General features: G+C 44.3%; 1 protein-coding gene across 1 annotated transcript in view; it reads left to right on the top strand.

Annotated features, from left to right (window-relative positions):
• The window catches only part of LOC119172022 (uncharacterized), a 75,998-nt gene extending 63,082 nt beyond the window's left edge, over window positions 1–12,916 (top strand). Inside the window, exon 10 of the mRNA XM_075886577.1 lies at window positions 11,276–12,916. Coding sequence (XP_075742692.1) covers window positions 11,276–11,648 — 373 coding nt within the window. The 3' untranslated portion in view covers window positions 11,649–12,916. The remainder of the gene's footprint in view (window positions 1–11,275) is intronic.
• Window positions 12,917–13,014: the final 98 nt, after the last annotated feature.

Raw genomic sequence — 13,014 nt, 5'->3', positions numbered from 1 at the left:
TAAACTGTATACTACTACAATGTAATCAACAAAGTTGAAAGTGGCTTGTTTCAGTGTAGCTTTCACTGCATTCTGTGTAATCGGAAGCATACTTTTACCCGCGAGCAGTTATCGCGCGTGAAATGTTTTCGAACTTGCCATCTTGCCATGAAACCACTACGTGGTCTGAAGGGAATACGTGCAGTAAAGTGCCCTGCTTTGAACCACGAAGTCGTTATGACGATCGCATATTCTGACGTCCGATGGCAATGTACACTCGCAAACGTTGTATTATCAAGCCTTTGTACAGGACGCATGTGTTTGTTGAGCATGAGCGTTATTTTCACTGTATTTTCAAGCAAACGTGTGGCTGTGCGGCAGAACATTTGCTTGCCACTTAGACGGCCTGGATTCGATCGTCCATCGGATCCGGATATTTTTTATTATTTACTTTATTTGGATCTTTCTTGATTTTTCCCTCACGTTCGGTCCCGGATAAGATGATGGTTTTTCGCTAACAACGAACGACGCTGACACCGAATTTCTGCGAAACAAGCTCTTTAACGGTACCGCGTTAAAATGTTGTTCTAAGCTCGTCATTATGCGAATGAGCCCAGCCCTATCGGCAACACAACTGTGAAAGAACTTCCTATGTGAAAACTCGATGGCCTTCTTGTTTTCGCATAGAACTTTTGTTTGACTCCCCGCTCCCTTCCCCCCCCCCCTCTCAACCAATGTGTGCATAGCTTTACATCGATCTGAATAAACTAGGCTCATTCGGTATCGTAATGAAGAGGCAGCGAGTTGGCAGGCTGGTCCTAATTCGTGTCCTCCCAACCATTTTATTTATTTTTTATTTCATTTTATTATATCCCTCGCAGCCAGAGGCATTACAGAGCAGGAGTGGTGAAAGCCCACACACGTGAAAAATATCAAAAAGCAGAACAAAATGTGCATCTACACTATAAAAACGTACAGTGAGTTAGAAAACGCCTGAGTATCAATATCAGCTATGGAAACACGAAAATGTTCATATTAATAAGTAATATGTGGGGTTTTAGGTCGCGAAATCACGATATGATTATGAGAGATGCCGTATAGGGGAGGGATCTGGGAATTTCCACCACCTGGTGTTCATTAACTCGCGCTGACATCGCACAGTACCCAGGCCATTTTGCTTCCATCGAAATGCGACTGCGGGGATCGAACCCGCCACCTTCGTGTCAGCAGCCGAGCACCCTCGCAACTTATCCGCCGAGACGGACTTCGAAAATTTTATACGGATTAGTGTTCACAGCGTCCGCGGAAAGGCTACTCTGGTCGTGAAAGGATCGTGCCAGAAATTATTGACAAATATACGTAGTATTACATGAAGGGAATCAGACCTTGTGAATATGGCCAGTGTTGTGTGGTGGGTATGTAACATGGTTGGGGAATTAGACGATTGCTTAGTGCAAGATGACGACACATTTTATGGAACAAAGTAACACGTGACGCTTTTCTGCGCGGTTGTAATAATGGGAGAGAAAGATTCAATTTTGTAGAAGCTATGCTGGTGGTGCGTGCGTAAATAGCGTGAGTGTAATGTGCGCAGATGTAATGGGCCATTGCTAGAACAGTAATTAAATTTACTTGGGTAGGGTACCACTCTAATATAGCATTGCTTAGTATCAATCAGATTAGTGTTTTGTATGGTAGAAGTTTCAAGGAGGAAGAAATGGGAGAAAGGTATCCACAAAGATAGACTAACATACAATTAGCTGTATTAATTAATTGGTTAAGGACAAGCATTCATGCAGAGGACGTCCCGCTTGCCAACGTTTCGCAAGCTGATTTCTTCAAGGCAGCAATTACCTCCCTTGGCAGGGTGTATACGATCCCGCAAGTGAAGGAAAAAATCAAACCTATGAGCACACTTTGCGCATAAGCTTGTTCTTTCCCTGTTCCACATCTCAGGATCGGAGACAAGAAGCAACACTTGCGTAACTTTCCTGCTAAGGAATGCAATTGCAGACATGACGAGGAAAATCTACTTCTTACAACCTTGCCTCCGGCAACAATCCCTGTCCAATAATAAACGGCAATCTTTCCCAAAACGTCCTACTTATTTCAATTTTTTTTCTATCTGGTTTTACACAAGGCATGTTCCTACAAGCAGTGCTACATCAGAGCGCCGACACGCTTCTTAGCACTGGTCTCCAGTAATGCTAACCAAGAAGTGTCCGTTGCAGTACACAAGCAGATCTACAGAGAAGTTGTTTGAAATTCAGAATGATTAAGCTATGACTCCGATGTTTTTTTTTCTTTAGTGTTTAAAGGACCGTTGATAATGGTGAACACATATGCGATTTCCACTTTTGAGAACATTCATTTCCTGCAATTACGTAATGGCGATAACTTGTTACAATATTTAAGGATATTGACAAAGAAACTGTTACAATAGTTCGAATTTTCAATATGCAGAAAAGAAGGATAATACACAGTGGCCTGGCAAATAAAAAATAATTCGTAATTTGCCAGTGGCCTCTATAATCTGCCCTTTGCATCAGTGTGATGGCGATAACTTGCAAAAATTCTTGAGGATGTGAAAAAAGGAAGTGGCATGATAGAGTCGAAGATCATGATGAAAAATACAGTGATAAAGCTCAGTTGTGTGGCAAATTTATTTAGTTATCTATTTCTTTAGTTACTTTAGTGAGTTGCTTATTTATTTTAGTAATATTCTCCATCCCGTCAGCGATTTTTTTACTAGAAAGGGTTTTACAAAAGAATACAAACATTGTGATATAAACTCACAAAAATTACACAAATGTTATAATGTGTTAAAAATAACATACAATGATTATGGAGTGCAAAAAGTAACGCAAGAACATTTTTTCTCAGTTACACGAAACGCCCTGCCATAGTAGTCTATTGGGTCGTCTCTTAAGGCGCTCGACTGCTAACCTGAAGGTCACGGGACGGAATCCCGATTGCGGCTGATTCCGATGGAGGCGAAAATGTTTGAGAGCGATAGATGCCCCTTAAAGAACCCCAGATGGTCGAAATTTCCGAAGTCCTCCACTATGGCGTCTCTTATAATCATATCGTGGTTTTGGGACGTTAAACGACAGAAAGGAGGAGGAGGAAGGACAAGGAGGTTAGCCAGTTCTCATAATGGCTGGCTACTCTGTATAAAACCCCAGATATTATTATTGTTATCAGTTACATGAAAAGCACTGCAAAAGATTATAACTAAAAATGAACAAAAGCAATCGCATGATATGAAAATGACAGCAGTACCTGGTTATATCCCAAATATCCAATATACAGCTTAGATGGACAATAATATATGCCTAAATAAACAATAATTCACCATTGGCGAGAACAGCTATCTCGTTCAATGACTCCCGAAATTTGTTCGCGAAAGCGAAGTATTCCCGAAATTAACTATGAGCGGGTGAGTACACAGCGTCAATCTTCAGGTGATGGCAGGCAGTCTCCCGCTGTCTTTGAAGTCAGACGTAGAAGTTATCCGTTCTGCCGGCTCTACAAAACACGGGGCTGTAACTTGAAAAAAATGGCAGCATATCCACGGAGTGAATTATGGATAGTTGGGCAAAGCATCCGTTTGTCCATTCGTTCTTGCTTCCGTCCATCCATGCTTGCGTCTGTGTGGCCGCCCGTGCGACCATCCGCCCGTTCGCGCGTGCATCTGTTCGTGCGTCCGCACGTTCATCTGTGCGTCCGTCCCTGCTTTCGTCCATGCATCCGCTCCTGCGTCCGTTCATGCGTCCATCTGTCCGTGCAGCCATCCATGCGTCCGTCCATGCATCTGTCTGCGTGTCCGTTCGTCCACCTATTCAACACTCCAAGTACCACCATCTCGCATCTTTTCATCATATATTCCTCATATAGAAGCACCGCCATCCAGCGGACATTCCAAGGACTGAACGAGAGGAGGCACACGCACACTTTCTTACGGCTTGCGCTTCGTGTCTACTTCCCACCTTTAACCACCTCGAGTTCATGGTAGTTCACTGTATTCATGGCACTGTGGCCCAACGCTCCCTAAACCTTTCTAAAACCTAGGAGGTTACGCCCAGCGAGTATAACGTAGCAACCCTTTCTTGTCTTCTGTGCGTTCTTGAACAATAAAAAATTCGCAGCGTGCGCGTTAACTAAAAGCCGAATTCTCCTGTCTCTCATTCCACCTTAGCAGCCATTGGGATGTACATTGAGCACTATCTTTTATTGTTCAACAATGCACAGAAGAAACTTCTCACCGGCACCACCTTGGAGGTCAAAATGTTATACTTGTTACACACTACTAACGGGTGCTGCTATAAGGAGCTTCGCCCCTAAAAATAGACAAAACTCACGTGGTTCCTTACACTTTCTTAAAGGGGGCCTCTAACACTTTTCACTACTTCAAAGTTTTGCATGTTTTGCCCCAACGCGGTGGTATAGTGGCTAAGGTACTCGGCTGCTGACTCACAGGTCGCGGGATTGAGTCCCGGCTGAGGCGGCTGCATTTCCGATGGAGGCAGAAATGCTGTAGGCCCGTGTGCTCAGATTTGAATGCACATTAAAGAACCCAAGGTGGTCAAAAGTTCCGGAGCCCTCCACTACGGCATCTCTCATAATCATATGGTGGTTTTGGGACGTTAAACCCCACATATCAATCAAATCAATCAAGTTTTACATGTTTTTTCTAGTTGGTTGCGTATACTGATGGCTTAATTAACAGATAAGTGCCGCAAAAACGGCAGCGATAGGGCCACGCAGTGCAAAGTTACTTGGCGTAGAGTATCGAAATACAATTAAATGGATGCTTACCCTCAACTCGATTTTTGCGGGCTCAGCTTACCGTGTTTCCCTTGCCCTCTGACGTCGGAAGGCTGCCCATTGAAATGAACAGAAAGCCCTGCCGTACAAGAAGCTCGCATGACATATTGCCTGTTACGTCCAGCATATTACGGACGCCGTTGCGATGGTAACAAAGAATGTGGTACCTGAAGAGGGAACGACGCGTGCGAAACGAGCCAGCTCGCGAACGCTTGTTTTGAAGCTTTACTGATATTCCTTTTCGCAATGACGTATGCATATCAAGGCTCTTACGTTTTTTTCTTATGGTTTCTTCAAATAACGGTACCCGGAGCGTCGCCGGCTTGTTTTCTCAGCTCATGGCGCTCGGCACATTGTTTTGGTCAGCGTTGCAGTTTTCAAGCTGGAAAAGTCGGAGAGCTTTGTTCTCTGTCGCTTCCAGTGTAAAATCATGCTAATGAAAAAAATTAATGCAATAGTAATTCCTATTTTGATGCATTGCCACGATGATACTTAACGTTACGTTTATCCAATCATATTGCGGCAACCTTCCAGCATCAATTCCGCTCGCCGTAGTTCTGGCGAGCACCAATTCGAGTTATGCAGTCGGCACCGATGTTTTAAAGCGTTACAGAGCCCCTTTAAAAGGGAAAAGCCATCGCATTTACATCTCCGCATCTCACGTGCTTTTGCATTGCCTTCATGAACGGCTCACAATTGACAAAGCTGCGATGTCATGTGGCGACGTCATTACGTTACGTCATGCGAAATCACCGCTACGTCACGATGCATCCTAAGATGACGACATCATATGGCGACAATACTTTTTTTTACACCACTTGTGTCGACGCCGCCGACGTGGGGCGCCGGTCCAGTTTTGCGTTTCATGAGGCACGTAAGGGTTTTGCCTTAAAGGACCCCTGACAGCGAAAGTTCTGTCTGCAAATTTCTTCACAGTAATTTGTAGCTTTGCGTCCGGTAATACAGAAGTAGAATCGTAAACACATCGTATAATCTAAGCTAGTGTCGTTCAGTCTCAGTGATCTTGCCCGACAGCAAAGCAAAAGGGTTGACGAAGAATAGTCCTCACCGAGTTCCAGTCGGTCTATTGTGCGCGCCATGCAAATGTCCTATGATGTTTGACAATACTTGCTTATTGACCTCTACAACGCCGCGTGAAAAGCCTCTGTCTACATCAAACTACAGAAAATATCGACTGGACCTGAATACTACAACGAGCACACAGCCTTGCTTTGAAACAATATTATTGTACTTTACGGGCAACGCTCGTCATTATAACTTGTGGGTCAGAAGTTCCCCGCACACAGGACTTTCAAACAATACAAGCACCTCCAGTTTGCAAATCAGGTGTCAAGGGTCCCTTAAATAAAGCTGCCTGAGTACAACACTGCGAACGTGGGATGAAATCGCGTATAGGGAACCGAAGCTAAAGTTAGTGGAACGACGACAGCGCCACGCCTGGCCCTGGCGGCTAGCTCCGGAACATTTGAGGAGAGACGCGAGAGAGGTCGCAGGCGAGTCAGTGTGTTTCGCCGAAACGGGAGCGCGTGCGACATACGCACAACGCGTTCTGCAGTCGGCGCCGTGCCGTCAGCTCGGCCCACTAAAATAGACGCTCGCTGTGTGAAGTTGCCTTTACACGATGTAAGAAGCGGCCCCCGGAAGCGTCGGCGAGCTCCAAAGTATTGTTGTGTTGTGGGCTGCCACAGCAATGCAGACACCAAGGGACGCTCTCAACGTGTAAAGCTGTATCAGTTCCCAGCAAGCCAGAGCCGGCGAACACAGCCGTGTTCGCGAGAGATAGAGCAAGCATGACACGAGAGCTTAAAAAAAAAACGAGGCGAGCACTTTAATCTGACTCGTTGTGGTTAAACTTCAGCTTGCAGCTTCGCGGCGACAGTAACGGGTCATGCGCCCACTGCACGGAGGACATGAATCTAAAACTCCTCAGACATTTTGATGTCATGACCGTATAACTTTAGTTTTTATTTGTTTAGCATGCCGCAAACATTTGCACATGACAGTACACGGCTGCTTCTGCTAAGTACCACATCAAACAACAATGATATGGTTTCCATAAACGTTAACACAGCCCATCGACATCGATAGAGTACGCGGCTTCATGTCGGCATACGATGTACACGGTATTATCGAGGCATACGATGTACACGGTATTATCACGAAGGACCTAAAAATATATTTCGCATTGGCTCGGGGGTTCTGGTCTTCTGTCGTCTGCTCCAAATCATAAACTTGACTAACGAGCTTTACTCCTTTTGTTAGATTCACTTCTCGGAAGTGCTTGTGCAGCTGAAAGATCTTTATGAAGCCGCACATCAGGTGGTACATTGGAAGGTGACTCACACGCAGCGCGTGCTCTCTGCATGAGCACGTAAACGAACGGCAGCACATTGGAGGCAAGGGAAAACGCGCGCTATATATTCCCGGTTTCTACTTTTCTTCCAAAGATGGCACTGCCGGATGGATGGATGTGGCTGTAGCGGCTAACGCCACCTAGCCGTAATACTTAGTGAACTAACGACTAGATTTATCTTTTTTTTTTTCCTTTATATAGTAAGGTTGAGGATCCGTACTTTGCAGTGAAGGGTTTAATTTTCACTCGAGCCTTGGCTTTAGCCACCAATCAGATAACCTCCTTCTAGTTATTTCTACATGCTTAAAGTCTATTTTGCCCTCCCTATCCCTAAACCCCAGTGCTTTGAAAAACTCTGTGCCATCATCCTGAACTATAGGGTGAAGTCCTTTACAGAAAGTTATCAAGTGTTCGGCAGTTTCTTCTTCCTCTGCACACGCACTGCATACTGTGTCTACCCCTTCGTATTTGGCCCGATATGTCTTGGTTTGCAATACTCCCGTCCTGGCCTCAAACAGTAGAGAACTACCCCGAGTATTATCACAGATCCTTTCCTTGGCAATTCTCTGCTTTAAAGTTCGATAGATCTCTAGTGCAGACTTCTTAATCATGCCAATTCTCTACATGTCAGTCTCTGTTTCCTTCACTTTCTTCTTAACTGATAGTTCTTTTTGGTTTGACCACCTGCTCTTTTCTAGGTATTTACCAGTCAGTTTCGTGGTTCGCTTCCTCCATTTTGTATCGACATTCTTCATGTACAAGTAGCTGAAAACCTTCCTAGCCCAACGCTCCTCCCCCGTTTCTCTCACTCGCTTTTCAAATTTTATATTGCTGCTAGCTTTCCTGCCCTCAAATGATGTCCATCCCATATCACCTTGTACTCCCTGATTTGGTGTATTCCCATGAGCTCCTAAAACAAGCCTACCTATTACACGTTGCTTAAATTCTAATCTTGCTTGAACTTCTGATCTCATGCACAAGACCGCATTGTCGAATATCTGCCCAGGAACCATGACCCCTTTCCATATTCCTCTCACAACAACATACCTATTCCAATTCCACTGTGCCCTGTTTTTCATCACTGCTGCATTCCTGTTACCTTTAGTCGTCACGTATATTTCATGTTCTCTTAGTTACTCGGTCCCATTGCTTATCCATATGCCCAGATATTTGCATTTATCTGTTATCTCTAGCGTGACCTCCAGTATTCTAAGCACACTACCTTCATTATCATTAAAAATCATGACTGCTGATTTTTCCTTACTGAATCTAAAATCTAACCTGTCTCCTTCATTACCACCGATGTCCATCAATCTCTGCAAATGTTCCTTGTTGTCGGCAATTGGCACTATATCATCTGCATACATTAATGCTGGTAGTGCCTGGTCAATGAGTTTTCCTCGTTTGACGAAAGAGAGGTTGAAGCCAAGTCCACTTCCCTCTAATTTGGCCTCTAATCCTTGTAGGTACATCATGAATAACAAGAGTGACAGAGGACACCCCTGCCTAAGTCTCCGTTTCACCTCTGTGGGCTTGGATACCTGTTTTTCCCACTTTATAACTACTTTGTTACTTTTATAGATTTCCTTTAAAAGATTAGTGACTCCATCTTCCACACCCAGTGTGTCTAGTATTCCCCACAAGTCCTCTTGAACAACGCTATTGTACGCTCCCTTGATATCCAAAAATGCTAGCCACAGGGGCCTGTGTTCCTTTTCTGCTAATTCGATGCACTGCGTCAGTGAGAACAGATTGTATTCCGACCTCCTGTGTTTCCGAAACCCATTCTGCAGTTCCCCCAGCACCTCATCCTCTATCTATGCCTGCAGTCTTTCCTTTATAATCTGCATCGTTACTGATGTCACTGTTATAGTGACCATTGATGTCACTGTTATAGGACGGTAGTTGTTTATGTCAGCTTTGTCCCCCTTTCCTTCATAGATCATGCTCATCCTGCTAAGTTTCCATCCATCGGCGACTTCACCATCGATTTTTGTGCTCAATGCCTCTCTCAAAGTCTGTTTAGACTTTGGACCCAATGTCTTTATCAGCATAATTGGAATGCCATCTGGGCCTGTTGATGTACTACTTGGAACCCTTTTCTCAGCCCTTTCCCACTCTCGTTGTGAAAATGGAGCCATTGCACCACTTGATCGATCCTTGTCTATTGTGGTGCATAACGCACTTTTTTGTTGAAATATTTCTGTCACCCTTGTTTTTATATACTCAATATATTCGTCCCCTTCTAGCCTAGCACCTTGAGCTGTAGTTGTAAACCTCTGCTCTAGGTTTGTTTCAGTTCTTAGGGAGTTTAGATGATTCCAAAACTTTGCAGCTGCCTTTCTGCCCTTTTTTTATACTTCTGCCAGCCACTGAGAACCCTTTCTTCTAATCTTTTCATTGATCAGGAGGGATGCTTCCCTTCTAGAGCTTAGAAAGATTTCCATTTTCTTTCAACCTCATCTGTCGGTTCACCCCGCTGCTTAGCATGTCTGTGTTCCTTAGAGGCTTCCTGACGTTTTGCTATGGCTCTCCTAACCTCCTCATCCCACCAACTCTTGGGCTTGTGTCTTCTTTCCCGGGGTGACTTGTCACGAGCCTTAGCAAGCTCTAGCTCAAACAGTCTAATTAGATTTATGTATGTCCACACAGTTTTATTATCCTCAGTGATTACTTTCTCAATTTGTTTAGTAGCAATTTCTATTTGCCTTTTTGAATGAAAATTTTCCTGTATTTGCTCATCTAGTCTCCTTCCCACTTTCTCTGCTCTTCCAAAACCTAACTTGATACGTTTGTGATCACTACCCAGACTTCTGGAGCCACCTTCATCTATGTGCATTCCCCTAAGCTTCTCATACATCCTATATGACATCAGCGCGTAATCTATCGTTGACTGCAGCCTTCCTACCTCCCATGTTATTTGCCCTTCCTACTTCTCGGTACTGTTGCAAATAATCAAATCATGCCTTTCACACATATCCATGATCATTTTGCCTGTTGAGTCAGTATACCCATCTATATCTTCTATGTGCGCATTCATATCCCCTAGTATAATTATCTCGCGCTCTCCTCCTAATTCCTCAATGTCCTTTGATATACACTCCACCATTGCCTAGTTTTCCTCTCTAGCCTTTGCTCCCGTCCACAAGTACACCAAACCAAGGAGTGTCATCTGCCCAGCTACTTTCCCTCTTAACCATAAATGTTCTATGCATCCCTCTTGACTCTTTGCGAACCCATGCTCTTATGTATAAATGCCCCAATTCCACCCCCCTTTTTGCTGCCTTCTGTTCTATTGCAATATTCCCACACGTACTCCTTCGCTTTCTTCTTAACTGATAGTTCTTTTTGGTTTGACCACCTGCTGTTTTCTAAGTATTTACCAGTCAGTTTCCTGGTTCCTTTCACCAAAACTAGATGGTAGAGTGGTTGCTCATGTCCCGAAGATGTGTCTCCACAATCCCATATACTATCAGCTCCTCCTGCCTCTACTGCTCTTCTATCTCTTCCCACTTTAACCTATTCCTACCACCCTGCATGTTATTACAGCCTACGTCTGACTTAGCTCGGCCCTTGTGTTTACGTCGATTTCTTCTCCCAAGGACTTCGTGTGGCTTGAATATTTGTGCCCCTTTAGATCCGTCTTTGGCTACACTGTTGGCCGAAGGGCTCTGGGTTCCCCTAAAGAAGCTATGGCTTGGAGAACCATTCTGTTACCGACCCTCCTGCCCGTCGCACCACTGTAGTGAATACTATCCTGTGTAAAGGGGCCAGCGCCGGGCCTGTTCAGAGTCGCAGCACCACCATGCACAGCTTTGGCTTCCTATAGCATTACCACAGAGGGTAAAAATTGTGTGTGTGTGTGTGTGTGTGTGTGCACGTGCGTGCGCGTGTGCGTGTGTGTGTGTGTGTGTGTGTGTGTGTGTGTGTGTGTGTGTGTGTGTGTGTGTGTGTGTGTGCTTTGTTGTGTCAAGTGCGTCTTTTCTGGTGTCTCTGCCTTTTTGCTGTGCGAAAAGTAACACCAACGCATCCTCCTTCCTCTGATAAGTTTTACTACTGATATTTTCATGCACTTGATTGCCCATTGTTTTGCAGGAGGGTGAGGGCCCGACTGTTTTACTGCTTGAACGAGAGCTACTCTTCCGTCGACGAGGCTGACCCCAAGCCTGATGTTGAAGGCGCCGGCAAAGTTTTATTAATCTTTCTGGACAGGATGTGGTGCGTGGACGAGCAAGATCTTCCCCAGGGCTTCAGTGGTGGCGCAGCGAGCGGTTCGGAAAGTGATGACGCCGTTGATGTAGACGATCCGACAGATGAGCCTGCTGTTACGGTGACTGAAACCGCCGGCTCTGCGATTCCCATGGTGTCCGGACAGACAGACAATGGCGTCAGCTCCCCAAAAACTTCCGTGCATGTACTCCTTAGTTTGGCCCCAGCCGTCCTGCTGTTTACTGTACTCGTCCTGTAGGCAGAGCAACTCAAAAGATTCAGCGAGTGATGTGCTTACGTCAAAACAACCACGATCATTCTGCCCATCCAACTGAAAAAAAAAATTACATGCGGATGGGTCATTTGTAGACGGGGTGAATGCCCAGGCATTTCAGTAATATTTTGGTATGCTGTTTGGTAGTGAAGCTGTCACATAACCAGAAACAAGCGCAAGCTGTGAGATCACTGGTTCATTTCTTGAATTCATATTTCGTGTGTATTATCACCATGGTGAAAATAGAGCACGTGCACCAACTATCCCCGTCATCTCATTGGTCCCACTGTGAGTATTTTGTGTTGGAAGCTGATTTTATGTATTTATGAAAAGTGAGCCTATTGTTAGCGGTCTTGTGAGCAATTGAAGAACGGTTCTTCCAGAGACGCTTCGGTGACGTCGGCAAGGCTATTCGCCTTTTTATTCTGCTATCCACATGGCAGTATCGTCAAATTGCTTTATTTTCGCTCCTTTTCGATTGCTTACATTTGGTGAGCGAATAATGCTGTGGTTATAAGTTCATTTATATATTCTTTTTCATTAGTTTAGTTACATGCAACCCCAGTATAAGAAAGGCAGGGGAATCATTTCTTCAGTTCTGCTACAAAAAGCATACACTTCAAAAAAATTAAAAAAGGGTATTTGAGAAGTATTTCTGCCCCGAAACTAAAATCGTCATCCATCTTGTTTGTGTTTCCCTTTTTGAAAACCCCGATCTCGCCACTTTTCCATGCAGAACCTGATGTCACGCTGATACGGCACACGCCGTTTATGACCGAAGTGATCATGCAAGGAAAGTACGCGAGATAGGTGACGATTATAGCTGTACTCCCCTAAAATATTCCCCAGGTACTCGTTTTATTTTTTCTTAGAGTGCAGTTGTGTGAAGGGAACACCCCTCAAACACTCTATTTATTTCTTAGGGTGTAACAATGAGTTCAAGGCGCAACTTATTCATTGTCGAAACTACTCTTGTCTGCAGTCGTAAAAGTGATAATTTTATACAAATGCAAGTGTCACCACCACTGACTACCTCCCCACCGTCCTTTGTAACTACACCATCTTATAAACGGCTCGACAGCAAGATGGCACATTGACTATATGGAACATCTTATTAAATTCGCTGTTTGTGTATGGCGCTAAATTCTTTTTTCATTTCATAGCGAAATAACAGCCTATGCGATATACAAAGTTCTCTAACATATGTGTTATGAAACACTTTACATTATGTAAATAAACGAGTTAACAAGCAATATTGATGGCAAAGTACTCTGATTGTCTAGTTATGATGGACGTTCGTGTTGATTATTACATTTACGACGCATACTTCAATGCATTCCTGCAAAGAAAT

Source organism: Rhipicephalus microplus, chromosome 1, assembly GCF_043290135.1.
Source record: "Rhipicephalus microplus isolate Deutch F79 chromosome 1, USDA_Rmic, whole genome shotgun sequence".
Classification (NCBI taxonomy): Eukaryota; Metazoa; Arthropoda; class Arachnida; order Ixodida; family Ixodidae; genus Rhipicephalus; species Rhipicephalus microplus.
This window is presented reverse-complemented; position numbering and strand designations above follow the sequence as displayed.